Raw genomic sequence first — 17,235 nt, forward strand, 5'->3', positions numbered from 1 at the left:
AGAGGTCACAGACTCAGTATGTTAAAACCATTTCCTGTATCCTTTCTGCTAATCCCATACATTCTTTTCCAGTTCTTTCAGTTTTCATTTTTCCAGTTAGACACCTTTGAATATACTTATAAGTGTGCTTGTTGTATAACATGAAACTTCTGCAACTATTTTACAAAGATACTCATTATCACACCGACTAAAGCTCCTCCCCAGATGACATTACTACTATCATTAGAAAATTCTTCCATCTTTCAAAATTTGGAGACATTAGAATACATCCACACCAACCCTTACATACGTATAAATACCCAGAAAGGCATAAGCGAAGACACACACCAGACAACTTCCTGTTGAGGAGTATTGCCAAGAGAGCAGAGGGAACGCCCTCCAGACTTAGGACACCATCACCAAGTACAAAACCCATGGGGAATACTCACGCGCACAAAACACACATCCACGCTTCTGCAGCTTCAGGTATTACTGTTACATTTCGTTCCAAGATACCCCACGTTCATACCTTGTAGTTTCATTTTTGATGTTTTTCAGCAAAGATGCAAACACCGCAAAAATTAGTTACCTGCATGAAGTCCTCATGACTAGAATACTTCAAAGCTTTGGGACGTGAAACTACTTTTTAAAAGCCTAGTTAACCTTGCAAGACAGCTTTACGCTGTGAACTGAGAGACCTCCAGAAATGCAAACCACTGGGTGCAGCTAAGACCATCACAGTCACCTGCACGGGATCCAATGTGCTGCGCTACCCAGGGTAATGAATGTGTGTTCAGAATTCCCTGCTCACACAGCTATCTCAGGTGTACAGCGGAACAGGATTAGCCTGCAAGGAGAAGAATTTGCAATAGTTGAAAAACTATTAACAACAGAAAAAATGCACGCCAATATCAATTTCTGAAGCAAATTGCTTTCTGTTTGCCTGCTGTATTGTAATGCTCAAAGACAAAGATGAAATTTTGTGTATCACAGCCTTCCTTAACAGCATCCTAATTTAAAAGTTGAAGTGCAAGCCACGCTTCTAATTTTCTCCATTTTACAGAGCTTGTCACCTTAACACGACAAGACAACACATGAAAAAGAAAAGAGATGGGACCAACACGGTTACCTTCACAATTAAGAAGACCTGAAGCGTGCTACAATATGACTTAAAATTCAACCCTCGTTTTCCTTAAAACATGACTGGACTGATTCTGAAATGATAAATGTTCACCTCCAGTTTTATTAAGTCTAACAATTTGCTTGAGTGGGACTCATTTCACTATGCAAGATGAAAGCGATGCAAAAAGTGGCACACAGGATGAATGAACTCTTAAACCAGTTTTGGTCTTTTACATGTCAGCCCACTGCCTGTATCTTTAAACAGAAACCAAGGAAGGAAGAAGCACTGTTGTTGTAAATATCAATACAATCACTTTCAGTCACTTAAGCAAATGCAAAGGATATCTTAGGTTTCATTTTACTCTAACACCAATGCCACAACTCGAGTATAAGAGTACAGAAACACGCATCACTTGAGCGCAGCCCCAACTCCTGGGGTAACTGGGAAGCCGTTCGTAACAGGATCTTACTGACTCCGGTTTACCAGTTCTGGAGGCAGGAGTGTAAAACCAAGCAAGAGACAACAGCTCTCAAGTCCTGCTAACAAAGTGCCTGCTAAGGATTCCATCTTTCTTCACACTGCTCAAAACTAACCATATACAAACAAGTTAATGAGAATGCATTGCACTTGTCCCCTAAGGAGTCCCATACGAAAAGTTAGGTGAGACAAACCCAAAGGGGCTTCAAGCAAAGCAGGAAGTTTCAAAAATTAAGTTTAAAGAGTTACATGAATGTTATGGGAATGCTTAAAAAAGAAAATGGTGTATCTACCTCAACTTCTCTGCTTCGTGTTGCTTTGGCATCCGGAAGAGTGCTGTTTAATGCCCTGTCTTCTCTTCCACAGCACTGATGAAAACACGAACAAACTCCAAAAGGTGTTAAAAAAAAAAGTTTATCACTACATGAATGTATTGCTTTCTAAGTACTAAGGGCCATACCACTGAAATGTCAAGGCTGAACACAGAAAAGCATGACAAGTCAAGGATCCTGCTCCCCACGGTGGTAAAAGAGTCATGGGAAAGGGCAGGACAATGGTCAGAAGGAGAGACTTGGAGAGGAACAAATACAAACGGCGGCTCCCTCTATCTCCAAAGACAGGAAAATGGTTAGCAGGGTAACCACCTAGCAAAGGAAGATTAAGGGTTAGGTAAGAGGAACCTGTATAGACATTTTTTTTAAAAAAAGCTTGACTGATTATTATTTACACCTTTAAGTTGTTACCTGCTTTGAAGAAGTTGGCTGAGTCACTTTAATCAACCATTTCTCCCAGCTTATGACACAATAGGATCAACTTTTTTTTTTTTTTTGAAATCATCAGTCATAGAAGCTACCGCCCAGGCACCCTCCCTGCAAGCAGAACTGCCATTTGTTCCCACTTAGGTGGGTGTGAAAGCAGCAAAACCTGTCGCAAAAGTGGTGCGGCCACAGGAACTGACGAACGTGTCCCTGCTGTAAGGCACTGTCCCAGGCAGGAGGGGTAGGAAGGGTGCTCCCGGGTTGTGTGATTTGCCTTTAAGTACAGCTGTTCAGATGCTGGCTATGAACATGAAATCTTATCTCTGGGCAGTTTCATTTTATGTAGTCTAACAACCGGTCTTTCACCTTGAAGTTCAAGGAAAGTCAGCCAAGATGGTATATATGCTAAAAAACAGGAAATATTTGCGCACAGATTTTTTTTTTCCAGAGTAATACAAAACGCATGATACCGAGTACTTTATAACAGAGCAAATTCACTGAGAATTATAACAAATTCTCCCTTTAGGCTGCAAAGAGGAAAAAACTTAGAGGCTTATATCCACTGAAGTCTGTGGAAAAGATCCCATCAACCCAGAGAGAACTGGACAGAAGCCATGAATTATCAAGAACTGATCACGTACTTTTATCACCCCAAGTGCAGAATGAAGAACTAGTCACAGCTGCATATATCCACCAGTGAAGTACCGTATGGTCTCTGTTTTCAGGCACTGCTAGATCACTGAAAGCGTGAGCAATGTGCTACATAGAATTTCTCCAACCTTTCAGGTTAATACTTTTAGTCTACTTCATTTTGTTAATGGAAACATTTCAAATCATGTAATTTTAAGAGTTTCCTTATTCTAGGTATACACACATTCCACATTTTAAACAGCAGGAAGAAGGGAACAAATCAAATCAAGGTCACGTTTCGTCTTGCTTCAGAAAAGACGAGATTATTTTACCCCAGCATGCCCAACAGCATCACTCAGATTCCACTATCATTCATTCATGTGTATAATTATCTCCCTCTCCAAAAAGGTTATTGACTAGCAAGCTGTGAATGAGAGAGAAGGAAGTAGGGAATGCAGCACATGTCACCATAGCACACGCTTACTGAACCTTACTGAAATCTTATTGACACGAACCTTCCTGAAGCTGTGGCTTGAAGGAACAGGGACAGAAACATAAAAAAAATCTTGCAAGAAAAAGGAGACAGTAGGTATTGAAAAGGGGAAGTAAAGAACAAAAAAATAATACAAGGAAAGACGACTGCGAGGTAATACATAGCCTGGGAGAGAAAGCACTCAAGGGAGTCAGTTTCAGTAAGAGGAGAGAAAAGAATCAGTAAAAGTTAAAAAACGAAACAGAAACACAGCTGTAGGAATAGGGATATCTCAAGTACTCTCAGGACAAAAACACAGCAGGAAGTCTTCATCTGAGTAGCTGCTTTCCTCCCAGATGAGTAAGCTCGTAGTAGTTATGCCCTGGCATTGGACACTTACTTGGGGACAGCTGCTCTACAAGAGGTTGCATTCTACAGAGCAGAGTTGCCTTCTCTAAGCAGAACTCCTCCACATACACCTCCTGTGCATACACACTTCCAAAGCCCTCAGTCACAACCAGCTTGTGATGCCTGACAGACAAGTGCTCCAGCTAGGCTTGCGATGCCTTGCAATGAGAAAACAGAAGAGTGAAACATCTAAAAAGTAAGGTTAAGCTGAATGCTTCAAAAGAAAGTCATTTGACTGTCTATCGGCACTGGTTCTCTTTTACACATCTGCTGTCCTTCTGAGCTTTCCCTTTAGTAAGTTACCAGGTGTTTAAAAATATCTAACGAGCTTTTCCATACGTGCTGCAGCCAGAATGACAGCCTACTCCAAACATACCAAGATGCTTTTTATAACATTTAATTACTTTGCCGTATTTACGGTAAGGATGTAACACCTGCTTTAATTAATGTAATTCTACAAAGGATTAAGATGAGGCAACGTATCAGAATCACTTAAGACCCCGGCTGGTAAGACACAGCATAACTCTCCCTCCATACCCAAGTATTTATTCAACAGACTTGAGCGCATAGCAATTGCTTAGCAAAGACTGAAACCGAAATTAGAAGAGCGAGCCCATATTCTCTAAAATCCAGGTCTGAGGTGGAAGGAGGGCTCGCATTCCAGTGTTGGAGACACAGAAGTTGAATCCAGAGATCTGAGCAGAATCAGTCTTCAGCCAGCAGGTGCCTCACACGCACGCTGGCCCACCATGCTAAGTGTGAGTAATTCCTTGGCGTTTCTTCCCTGATGGCTGCCATCAAGAAAGGTGAAAAGACTCCACTAACAATTTCCCTGGTGACCCATGAGGTTGTATACAAGGGAGAACTGACAAGTCACGCTACTAAATCTAGATGCACTCTCAAGGGCTGCCAACAAGAGCACAGAGATGACTTTTATCCAGACTTAATTCAGCTATTCATTGCTTGATTTATATACTGTATAGTCATATAAACATTCACAAGTGCATTTTAGAATTGGTTATAGTTAATTGAAATAAAACTAAAGCAAATTTGAGCACTTAAAAAAAATACCCCCCCAACACTGACAGTAACTCTGGCAAAGCTATCACTATAATTTAGTCAAGGCTGTGACAGACTAGCCAAAATAAGATTTTCTTCGCTGAATGAGAACCAAAATTGGATTCAGACCCAAGAGACAGTGTAGATGCAACCTTAACTTCTCATCACTAGCCCGCTGTACTCAACCCCTCTTCCTCAACAGGTCACGTAGCCTCTAAGTGCCATTGGTAAGAACCTGTATAATTGATCGACATATACGCACAGGTAAGTATTTTACTTGCATCTGAGAGTCCCCAGCAGGAAGTACAATGGAGAGGGGTCTGTCTCTGCCAGAGCAGCTGAGGGATTCCACTTTCTGCTAACCTCTTCCCCGAGGGTTTGTTCGTCTTGAGCAGAAGCAAGGCGGGCAAGTCTCAGCTCCAGGAACCAGCACCTCAGGGGACCGTGCAGGATTTCCCAGCAGCTGTGCACACGCACGTTTGCAGCACCACATCGCCACGTTGGCAACTACAATGCCGTGAGAGCTTCTGCAGCAGAATGCCTTGGCACACTTGGCCTTAACGTTAGCTGAGGCGTGCACTTACAACGCATGACATGCATGTCTGCCGCTGGGATGCTATCTATTTCTTCCAGCACTGTTCAGATGCAGCAACTTAAAGGCTAGCAAGACCAGGCGCAGTGCAGCTCAAGGCTGTTTTCCAGCACAGTTACTCTCTGCAGCTAGACGAGATCAGGTCAAGTCACTAAGGTGCACTAATTCAAGCTAAATGTAGTAAAGAAGATTCTGAAAGCTGGAAGCATTAGGAGCAACCACTCACTGTGAATTAGTGTGTCTTTGGAGCACTAACCATATCAAACAGCTCAACTGCTCTAGGCAAGGGCTTCAACCACGCTGAGTCAGTTTCATGACAAATAAAAGATGTATAAACCAGTGGACTGAAAGAGTAGTCAGACCTAACAGATATCTTAATGCTGAAGAACTCTGAGGCAAACCTGCATCATTTTTTGCCAGCAGATTGAAACCTACCATCTTCTTCCACTGCCGTGCGGTGTTACCGAACAGAACTGCTGTGCATAAGGAACAGCTTCAGCAACTGCCTAACTGAAGGGACTAAGAAACCCTCCTCCTGCAGCACCTGCCTTGCTTTTTGGGAGTGATTGATGCTTCATAACGAACATTCCTTGGTAGAATTTATCAGAGGAACAGAACAGGTTCAAACTGCAATTAGTTAGGAAGAAGATAAGAAATAAGCGGACCTTTCCATTCAATACTGAGGCAGGAAAAAAATCAGCCTGTACTTCTGAATTGGCCCCGCATTCCTGCATTTGACAAAATTCCACTGGCAAGAGCTGCTGACATGTAGTTAAATCTCTTCCAGAAGAAAAACTAGAAATTCTTACTCACTGAAGCGAGGCTTTTGCCGAAAAATCAATTATTCAACATCAGTTCTGTTGGCCGCTACTTGCTTATTTTAACCTCTCCCTTCTTGGGAAAAATTATCACGAATGTGGCTCCGTGCCACCTCAGATCAGCTGACTTTCTGTCCATTCCTGTAGATCCCCCGTGTTCAGGCTTCATCTCTGAATGCCGCACGGAACTGACGGTACCGCACAAAAGATCTGGTATGGATGGCAGGTATGCGGTTTTTCACGATCTTCTGAAACAGTTAAGTAAATAAATTGAAATTCCAAAATACGGTACAGAAAAGGATGAGGAAGCCCCCACAAAAGGTCATTCCAGACGTGCACAGACGTTTCAACTCAGCTGTAACTCGTGACACAGCTGGAGACACACGGTGACATTTCCTACCTATGTATTACGTCCAGAGTATTCTTCACCCTTAGCTCTGAGGTATGAGATGTTGTCTTGCAGCACTGAGACATTGCAAAATATTTAATGTGGTATTAAGATAAGGTAGGTTGTTCTTCAACATTACAAGGTTTGCTAGCTTGATGGTGTGATATCATGGGAGCAGACAAGTTCCTTGTAACGAATGGCACTGACCCCAGTTTGAAAGGTAGCAATGAATACTGCACATTTTCTCTAAAGGCCCTTACCAGCATTACCAGAAAAGATGTAACTCCTTATCATGACTCTTGCTGCAGTGCCACAGTGCTGCTGTGAAAAACAGATTTAAACTTGGGATGCCCAGAAAGTGCAATCAGTAAAAATTCACTACAAACACCTTTGAAAAATAGGAAAAAACCACAGACTTGAAGACTTGATTAAATTCTAACCAAAATAAATGACAATACCTGTTGGCACAATATACTATGTAAGACGGATCAATTCCATTGCTACAATGTTTCATATCAACACAGAATTTTGGCTACGAGTACTTACAGCCATAAAAAACCTAAGACTGGTTATGATACGACAACCATTAAGACATTAGGGAAGTGTGTTTTTATCAGTAACACTTTCCTTTTCATTACTGAAACAGATAAGGAACAGAATTACAGTGTTCCTAAGAAATGTACAGCAGGGAATCCTGTTTGTACAGTTTCAGAGCGCCTTTATGACAAAAGTGACCTAATTTGGTGATCAAGCTCTAGTCATAGCAGTATTGCTCAAGTGATTCCTTAATGCTGTCCTAGTCTCAAAAAGTAATTAATTTCTTTAGCAAGCTTGAGAAATATTTCTGGGGAAAAACAAAAACGAAACAAAAAAACCACCACCAACAAAAAACACAACAACAGGTAAGACACAACTCCACTTAAAGTAGAAGGTCTGTACTTTATTTCCATCCCAATGTTTCAACCAAGAAATATTTTTTTCCTCCTACTTTTGGGAAGGCCGAGTGGGGTATTCCTTCTAGCAAAGGAAAAAGGAATGATCGACATCTCTGCGGCCAGGATATTGGAAAAGCCTTGTTAGCAATTCCACGTTTCAGATGAGATAATGTGTGGTGAAACTTCAGAGGCAAACACACCTGATTACTGTACAGTCATGCAAATGCAACGATGATCGCATACAAAATGTGCTAATTTATTTGGTTACTGATAAAAGTGAAATTCGGGAAATTAGTCTTTAATCTTGAATCCAGATCACTTAAAAGGCTATTCCAAGTCTGCTACCCCAGCAACCTGAAAGTCAGCACCTGAACTGCTGAGACAGAACATTATTTTTAAAGGACTGGTGCCGGTTAAAGTATTAGTGAAGGAGAAGCGCAGGTCTGTCAAGTTTGAAAGCGGAGGGACAGGGAGCAGAATCTGGAATGGAGAAACAGGAAGATGGCCCAGCAGGAGGGACTTGGCAGATTTACAGCAGAGCCACTGTAGAGACGCTGTTCAACAGGCTTTTTTATGTCATTAGGAAGTTCCTGTAACTTGTAGAAGAACACTTGTCAAAGCCAGCATGGAAAGGAAGAACAGCTCAAAGGCAAACACACTCACACGCAGCAGCATTACCATAAAATTGACCAACTCCAGGTGAAACTCACAACTCCTGCTCTTGCAACAGACACCCTGGCCCTTGTAACGCCCCGCTGGAGTACACGTGCTCTGGCAGCGCTGAATGAAACCCTCCGAGCACGAGGGAACTGACTCTGAGATGGAAGCTGTATGCCTCCCCAGACATCACGAAGACCAAACATCATCACCAGCCCTGACAAGCTAGGGAGCCTCTGATCTGCATACAGCAGAACATACACGAGGCTAGGCGCCTGGCTTCTTCAGCGCAGTACTTGTACGAGACGTGCCGGAGTTACGGATCAGCAGAACTTTTTAAGCCAGCCCTGAACACCCTTAGCTCCTCACCTGAATTCATCATTTGCGTTATAAAATATTTCACTTACTAAAACATGGAGCAGTCATTTTTGCACCTTCTTGCTCTGCCTGAACACCATGACTCTGAGAACTGTATCCTCTGCTGCTTCGAGGAAGTGAGCAACTTCCACGTAGTATCTGGCACAGCAAGTAGCTTTGGATTTAATATTTCTCCAGCACATTTTCAAAATGTCCAACTTCTACATCCAAACAAAAGTTAATTGGATATTGTTAATGGGACTTGGAAAATAAAACTGACCATATTTGATGAATGGTATCTGAATAGAAACAGTGGCAGAGTAATTTGGCAAAGTGCCAGTAAAAATCACCAGTTATATTTGATATAAATCACTCCATCTTATTTCCTACAATTACTAGTCTCATCTTGTCCAGAAAGAGGGGAAAAAATGGAGTAAAGTTTTTTATCCCATTAATTCATAATACATTCAGCCTTCTGGGTACCTAGAAGTCTACTTTCCTACTCCTTCAACTCCTGCATTTGCTATTCTACCCTTTCTTCTCTCTCTGCCTCAAGTCTTCTTGAGTAATCTGTAGGCAGCTCAAAGATTTTCTGTGTTCAAAAGAATGACATGGACTCAAATATGTTCAAATGGATCAAAAACAAAGAGGGGGAAAATGTACAGATCCAGTTCTCTTATTCGAAACTCCAGAGAACCTTTGAGCAATGGCAGTGGCACAGGAATACTGACGTGTTGACTCAACATTAAGTGTAAGAACAATATAACCTAGAAACTTTCTTTTTAGTGGAAGCACATGTTTAAGCAGGATGGCAATCGATCATCCTGCGACTGCTTTTTTAATTCAAACTAACCGTGCAGATTCCTTTCTCTCTGCACTGTAGGAACACCAAACTGTGAAATGCCATTCACATGATTTTTTTTTCCTATCAGAACCTCCACATACCTGTAAAGTGACTAGGAGAGGTTAGGCTAGTCAGCGTGTCGCAACAAACGAAGGCAAAGTGCACACCTTTCTGAACTCAGAATTTGTCATTTAGGTGGAAATGCTGGTTTGCAAGCCAATTTTTATGCAAAAGACACTTACTGATCATGCAGGATGTTTGCTACAGAACAATAAACTGAGAAATAATTATTGCCTTTCACTATGGAAAGGTAAATTCAGGCTGGGCAGCTGAGGGTAGTTTTTGCAAAGCCTTAACATTTAAATTTTGTACCACAAGCATACTGAAAAACAACATAAGGCCTCAGGAACATACACAGTGGATTTAAAAAAAAAGATTTTGTTGTATACTTCACTTACAGGAATATAAAGCCGCTTAGCCACTTAACTTCTATGTTTACCACTTTCACGAAAATTAGGGTGTGAATGATTTCACATTTCTGCGAACAGTCTGTGTGTCAGTAATTACCTACTTGATGGGTAATGCATCCTTTCAATACTACTTGGGCTGGTTCCCAAAGCATCTGCTGAAAAAAAAAGAAATCCCAGGCTTGCTCAAGGGGACAACTGCGGGGGCCTGCCCAGGCCAGCAGACAGCAGGCGCTGACCCAGGGGCAGCTAATCAGGGCACCTCATTAGGCGGCCCGAGTCCCACGGGTGAGCCAGCTGCCCAGGCGGGCTCTGGCTCCCCGTCCTGCTGCTCAGCCACCCGTGGGCCCCAGGAGGAGGCGGCTGAGGACACGGCGTCGTGGAGATTACAGCCTCCTGAGAAGGGCTCAGTTGAGGAAGGGAAGAGCGAGATGGAGCGGTGGTGCAGGAGCAGATAAGTCGTGTTCCTTTGGACTTGCGTTGATAAATGGGACTTCCTGAAAGACGCCTCACATTCGTGTCTACCACGTAATCAAAACCTTACAAAGTAGGGTCATTATCTATAATGAGGCAGACAAGCAGTTCATTAGCCGTATTTTCAGTGTGATGGAAACTGACTTCAACCCTTTTCTATTCACAAATGCACTTAATCACGGGGCAGCCTTAATGCAGGTTTATTCCTGCAAGATACAGAAAAACAAAAGGCCAGAATAACTTTTAGTTCAGCCAGTACCTGAAATTCCTATGTTTTCATTGAAGATTTTCAGTTAAAAAGAGGGCAAAATTAGAATTGCTTCACTCCACATAAATCCGATTGGACTAGAACAGACCTTTGTCTCTCCTGACCTGAACCAAACCGTGAAGCTTTACTCATCTCGTATGTGCCTAGCCAGCATTTTCTCCAAAAGAAACTTACTCCTCCCTTGTTCCTGCCCTCCGCACAAATACTCAGAGGGCCACGTACCGAGCCCAGAAATAAAAAAAAAACTGACAGTGTTAAACACAGACGGGCACCTTGATTCAGTCTGTCTTGTAACCACACCGGTCATCCCCAATGCAAAGGAAAAGGAGGGAGTAACAACAAAGACGATTACTCTCCCAGCTCACAACTTAAAAAAATTACATGCTTAGAACAAGGTCATACCAACTGCCACGCAGGACTGGACCTTCCCAAGTAGGAACAAACTTCGCAGTTCGCTGTATGTCCTCTAACCCTAACGGAAGCGGCACGTCTCAGGACGAGGTGTCTGTACGTACCTGTAAGGATTTCCAGTTCTACAGATGTATTTCATTTTCACAGAACGTTTTGGAGTGACAGACTACACATACACACCACTTAAATGGCAGAATTTTACAGAGCTGTTATTTGAAGGACAACAGCACTGGTGTTACTGCTGGCCGCTGGAAGGACCCAACTGAGCAGGTTAAGCCTTGCTGAAAGAAGATGCAAGCTTTTTAGACAAAACTGAGTTTTCTGAGAGAAAACTATATAGCGTTTGACCCAGATGACATGATCTTCTGCACAAAGCCACTGAAACCGCTCGCTAACATAACTCCGTTGTTTCCCACTCACCCCCCAGCCTTCAGAAACACGAGGTTCCCCAGCAGGGCACCAAAGCTGAAACAAGTTTCTGAAGATGCAAACCGAAAAACTTCTTTCACGGTAGGTGGACTGCGTGCTGCCATAACCTCACCCTAAAACCCGTGTTCACTGACTAATTCCTGCTGCAGCCCCGTCCCTCCACACGCACACATGGCCACCCAGAAAAAGCCACTGTCAGACCCTGAAGCAGAGCCAGCCTTTGAGCCAAACTTCGGACGGCCTCCGAAGCCTTCACCGCCCCTCACTTCCTCCTCTGAAAGCCGCCTTTCCCCCGGACGGGCAAACCTGATTACCACGGCACAAATCTGAGTTTAGGAGAGGAAAAATAACACCACACAGGCTCCGCTGGCGGAGGAAGGCTGCTGCAGATAAGGCGCCGGGGCTGTTCGTGGGGCAGCCCCCCGGCCGGAGCAGGGACCCCGCGGGGACGGAGACCCCCCCCGGGCCGACCGGGGCGGCGGGGCCGGGGCTCCGCTCCCCCCCGGGCGGTGCCGAGCCGTGCCCCGCCGGCTGCCCCGCGGCCTCCCGCGGCGGCACTCACCAGGATGCGCTTGAAGAGCGCGTTCTCCTTGGGCGGCAGGCTCACCGACGGCATCGTCCCCGCCGCTCCCGCTCCCGCCGCTGGCTCCGGCGCCGCCGAGGGGGCGCTCCGGGGAGGGGGGGGGGCGCGCGGGCTGCGCCCCGTGCCCGCTGATCGGTCGCCGCCGCCGCCGCCGGGAGCCTCCCCGCCGCAGAGCCTGGCCGCCCCCCCTCCCCCGCCGCCCGCTGTGCCGCGGGCCCGGCCCCGTCCGCCCGCCGCGCTGGGCTGGGCTGGGCTGGGCTGCCCCGAGCCGCGCCGAGCCCCGGGCGGCGGCTCACGTGGTAACCGAGCAGGCCGGAGAGAGGCGCCGCCAAAATGGCCGCCGCGCACGGCTTCCCCAGCCGGGTCAGCGCGCCCGCAGCGCCTGCGCCGCGACCCCGCGCCCGCCCCGCCCCGGGAGAGCGCGGCTGCGGCGGCTCCGCCCGGCCGGCAGGGGGCGGCCATGAGCGCCGCGACCGCCCGCCCGCCCGACAAGATGGCGGCGGCGCTGAGGGCGGTGGTGAGGCTGCGGCTGGCGGGCCCCGGGCCCGGGCTCGGTGAGCGCGGGGGGTGAGCGGCGCTGCCGGCGGGGCACTGAGACCGGGGGTGGGCTGTGGGGCCGGGGGAAGGGGAAGGGACCGGGACCGGGACCTCTTCGGGCTGTGGGCAGCTCCCCGACCCCCCCCTCTCTCTTCCGTCAGCTAGGGGAGGGGATGCCGCAGTGTGTCTAGGAAGGGGTGTCCTATTAACGATGTTGTAATTAGATCTCTTTCCTGATCGTATTTGTCAGTAATTGACTTACGAGTCAGTTACTGCCAAGTAATTGGCACTGATGAGAAAAAATAGGAAAAGGTAATGACTAGAAAAAAATGTTAACCTGTTTGGAATCTTCTGCCTTCGCAGTTTTTACCCGGTCTGCGTTTGTTGCGAGAAAACATAATTATGACCAACCGAACTGGTTTGGAGTCGGCTTGGCTTTTAGCACCAGTGCTGCCCTGTGGGCTCTTGTAAGTGCTTTTGGTTGATTTTGTTGAACTTAACAATTCCCAGATTGTAATGATCCGAAGATAATGGCTACAGCATATTTAATTGGTTGTGGTAATGGATAGGCATAGCAAGTGTCAAGATTGAAGCAGCACATCACATGTGGATTACTTGTGCTTTCCCAAATCTACGTGGCAGTTTAATTTACAAAAATGAACAAGTTATTAAGCTCCTATTAAGCCCCTGTTGCAAACTTCAAAACACCCACTAGTGAGGAATTAATTCCTCAAGCCTGTTGGCATAATGCTTTCAACATTGTTTTTCCTAACTCACTTTCAATAAAAGCTAAGTTTGTGCCCAAACAGTTTTGGTTTATCATACTGTGCAAGCGTTCTTTCCTGAAGCATTTTTCAGCTACATTCAGTTGATTAGGGCCCCCTTCTCCTGAGCAAAACGCAGGTGCAAGATGTTGAGTTTCAGAGAACTCTTGGGCTTGACGTTGATAGAGCAAGCAGGATGTGGTAGCTCTCCTGAGGAAACACTGAGGATAAGCAGCACTTGCGTGATGACAGTGATTTGCATGGTGGGATGGATTCTCATCCCCATTTTTGGGGTGGTAGCGGATTGACAGTAAAAGGGGGAGAAAAAAAAATTGGCCAGCCAGCAGAAAATGTTTGAGGGAGGTGTGATAAAACATACCTTACTGAGCAATTGATAATTTACGTGTGGTTTAACTTCTGTCACCACGATTCCTAATAGTTATATACTGGTTTACACTCTGATCATGGGAATTTCATTTTCTTTAGTTTTTTTCATACTCTGGTTCTAGTTGTATATTCACAGAATCACAGAATCGTCTAGGTTGGAAGAGACCTCCAAGATGACCTAGTCCAACCTCAGCCCTAACACTAACAAGTCCTCCACTAAACCATATCACTAAGGGCTACATCTAAACGTCTTTTAAAGACCTCCAGGGATGGTGACTCCACCACCTCCCTGGGCAGCCTGTTCCAATGCTTAATAACCCTTTCGGTAAAGAAGTACTTCCTAACATCCAACCTAAAACTCCCCTGTCGCAACTTTAGCCCATTCCCCCTCGTCCTGTCACCAGGCACGTAGGAGAACAGACCAACCCCCACCCCGCTACAGCCTCCTTTAAGGCACCTGTAGAGAGCGATAAGGTCGCCCCTGAGCCTCCTCTTCTCCAGGCTGAACAAGCCCAGCTCCCTCAGCCGCTCCTCGTAAGACTTGTTCTCCAGACCCCTCACCAGCTTGGTCGCCCTTCTCTGGACTCGCTCGAGCACGTCCATGTCCTTCCTGTAGCGAGGGGCCCAAAACTGAACACAGTACTCAAGGTGCGGCCTCACCAGAGCCGAGTACAGGGGCACAATCACTTCCCTAGACCTGCTGGCCACACTGCTTCTTATGCAGGCCAGGATGCCGTTGGCCTTCTTGGCCACCTGAGCACACTGCTGGCTCATATTCAGCCGACTATCAACCAATACTCCCAGGTCCCTCTCGGCCAGGCAGCTTTCCAGCCACTCATCTCCCAGCCTGTAGCTCTGCTTGGGGTTGTTGCGCCCCAGGTGCAGGACCCGGCACTTGGCCTTGTTGAACTTCATGCAGTTGACCTCAGCCCATCGCTCCAGCCTATCCAGATCAAATTGTATATATATATCAATATTGTATATCAATATTGAGTATATCAAGTATATCAAGTAATCAAGTATATCAATATTGTAGAGACATTTAACATATACTGCTTTTACATATGCTTTAACATATACTGCTTTTCCAGCTTTTCAAGCAGCATAATGAAGATGTAATGGAATATGAAAGAAGAAAAGAAGAGAGAAAACATAAGTGTACAGGATGTTCATAGTGAGTATGGACATACAGATGCTTTTTAACTTAGAAACCTGAATTCTGCAGATCTTTTGACTTTGGTTAGTTCTCAAAATCTTGATTGGTGTCTTTTTCTCTTCCCATATTATTTTCCTTAATATCTTGTCTTGGTTTTGCTGTCTGGCTACTTCTTCCCCAGTTCTGCAGTGATGAAGTGATTAATATTTTCAGATACTCATTTGTGTGCACATTCACTGCCAGCTTTTTGTCTTGGACATGCAAACCTTTTGAAAATAATATGCCTTCTAATGTCTGTAATAAATTTAGGTGCCAAAGAGAATACCTTAGAGTGCTTTTAGTGGCAAGGCGGTCAAGGTCACTAGAAATAGCTTCTCTTTGCCTCTTTTTTTTTTTAACAGTTCTATGGTGGGAAACATTTTTCTTAGCTGTCATTGTATGTTACTCATAAGAACGATATAAAATCAGTGCCTGTGGATTTGCATTATTAAGCAAATTGTCCTTATTGACTTAAAAAACACAATTGTGATTCTGCCAGATAAAAACATTATTGGGGATCATGGCCTCAGCAATTAACATGCTATTTGAAAGAAACACTTAACCACAGGACTACAAGATTTTCTGAATTAGTTTATTTTTCCTATAAATATTTTTGTCCAGCTAAAAACATAGTACATTGTGAGACCTTTCTAACCCACTTCATTGTGTGTATTTCCTTTGTGCTAATTTTTTCCCCCTTTCTTAGGTTGACCAGAGGCTTGGTAAGAAATATCATCATCGGTTGTGTCCTGTGGATAAATGAGCACAGCAGAAGTACAAAGTATCTAAACACTTACCTGTTCATACATTTCATGTGCATTATTATAAAATAAATGATAAAACGTGGAAGAAACTTATGAAGACTCTTCTTGCCATGTGTTTTCATTCTACTGTCTTTCATAAACTGCTTTCATATAGCATTTACCTTTTTCACAGTTTTGAAAATAATTTTCACAAACTGTCTTTATTATTCTGGAGGTTGCGTTACAAATTCAAGAGTGATTTAAGAGGAAATTTAGCAAATATTTCAAAAATTGAGTGCTCTTGCCATTATTTTCATGGCTGAATTTCCAAAATAAGCAAATATAAGAATGACATTTACCAGAATCCTAATAAAATAGTTATTTGTATAAATGCTGAAAATGCATTTTCTACCTCACATGCCAAAGGGAAAGCTTTCAGCTCAGTTTTCGCTAGATAGACTTTCAAAGGCTGACCCAGTGGTTTGAAGACCTGCTGTAATTTGTTACACATCTTGTAGTTCTTTGAGTACTGACTATTGTTCTTCATTTCTTTGTGGTCTGATTTTTTTTTTTCGCCTCCTGTAGAACAGAAATGAAGCATTATTGGATATAATACAAAAAAAAATCAGAAATAACCAACCATTAAATTCCGTGGGTTTGATCACTACTATTATTTCCTTGGCAGTAACCTTGCTTTGCTTTTGATGTGGCGTGGAAGATAAACGTACTTTGTGCTTACAGAAAGTTAGGATGAAAGTTCAGTCCTCAGAACTGTTTAACTGACCTACGGCTCATTAGTTTACCCTTTCCCAACTGGTATTACATATTTTCTTAAGGGCACAGGCAGTTTTCTGCTTTCCAGCTCTTTGAGACCTGTCACAGGTAGCTGTGCCCAGCTGTTCACCAAGGATCTGCTCCATGAAGGTACAGTAGTTACCAGCTCAAGGGACAGTGATGCAATTTCGCAGTATTTCTGAAGGGCAACAGAGGGGGAGTGCGTGCAGCGCTGCGCTCTGGGTTATTTCTGGAGGAGAGGCAGGAGCGAGCTTGGCTGGCGGAGGTGCCGGCCTTCATGCGCTGTGTGTTGCGGTGCAGTTGCAGAGATAGCACGCCTCTGGTGATGGTCTGTGAGGCAGCGTGCTGCCTCCTGGGGACTCACACCTGCACCTGCCATAAGCCAAGGTCGACCAAGGGCAGAGGACGGCAGCGGGATGATGACAGCCAGCGGGACGAGCGCTGCGTGGTCAGGAGGGGAGCTTGAAGGCTGCTTGGAGAAGGGGCAGCCGGCTGTCCGTGTGGGCGAGTGACCCTGAAACGCTTTACAGGCTAAGGGGACCCGAGGGCTGTGGCTGGCCTCCTGCGCTGCCGGCCCGCCTCAGCCCGCCTTTGGGGCGCCCGACCCGAACGCCCTTGGCGTTACACGGCGCGGCTCCCCCGGCGGGGCGCCGGGCGAAGGGGCCGCCCTCGCTGCTCCGACCGC

At 45.2% G+C, this 17,235-nt stretch overlaps 2 protein-coding genes across 3 annotated transcripts in view; one reads left to right on the forward strand and one right to left on the reverse strand.

Moving 5' to 3' along the window:
• NAA15 (N-alpha-acetyltransferase 15, NatA auxiliary subunit) overlaps positions 1-12,432 on the reverse strand; it is a 41,544-nt gene extending 29,112 nt beyond the window's left edge. Inside the window, exon 1 of the mRNA XM_080591408.1 lies at positions 12,109-12,432. Coding sequence (XP_080447534.1) covers positions 12,109-12,162 — 54 coding nt within the window. The 5' untranslated portion in view covers positions 12,163-12,432. The remainder of the gene's footprint in view (positions 1-12,108) is intronic.
• Positions 12,433-12,534: 102 nt separating this feature from the next.
• NDUFC1 (NADH:ubiquinone oxidoreductase subunit C1) lies at positions 12,535-15,869 on the forward strand (the record flags this gene model as incomplete). 2 transcript variants are annotated; one of them, XM_080591419.1, is made up of 4 exons in its annotated part: positions 12,536-12,683; positions 13,030-13,133; positions 14,909-14,991; positions 15,719-15,869. In XM_080591419.1, coding segments are annotated over exons 1-4 (282 nt in total). In that variant the 5' UTR covers positions 12,536-12,589. The 2 variants fall into 2 exon arrangements, with proteins under 2 accessions (XP_080447546.1, XP_080447545.1); XM_080591420.1 differs by lacking the exon at positions 15,719-15,869 and having other exon boundaries at positions 12,535-12,683; positions 14,909-14,992.
• Between the last annotated feature and the right edge of the window lie 1,366 nt (positions 15,870-17,235).

Source organism: Anser brachyrhynchus, assembly GCF_964034855.1.
Source record: "Anser brachyrhynchus genome assembly, chromosome: 4".
In the NCBI taxonomy this organism is placed as follows: Eukaryota; Metazoa; Chordata; class Aves; order Anseriformes; family Anatidae; genus Anser; species Anser brachyrhynchus.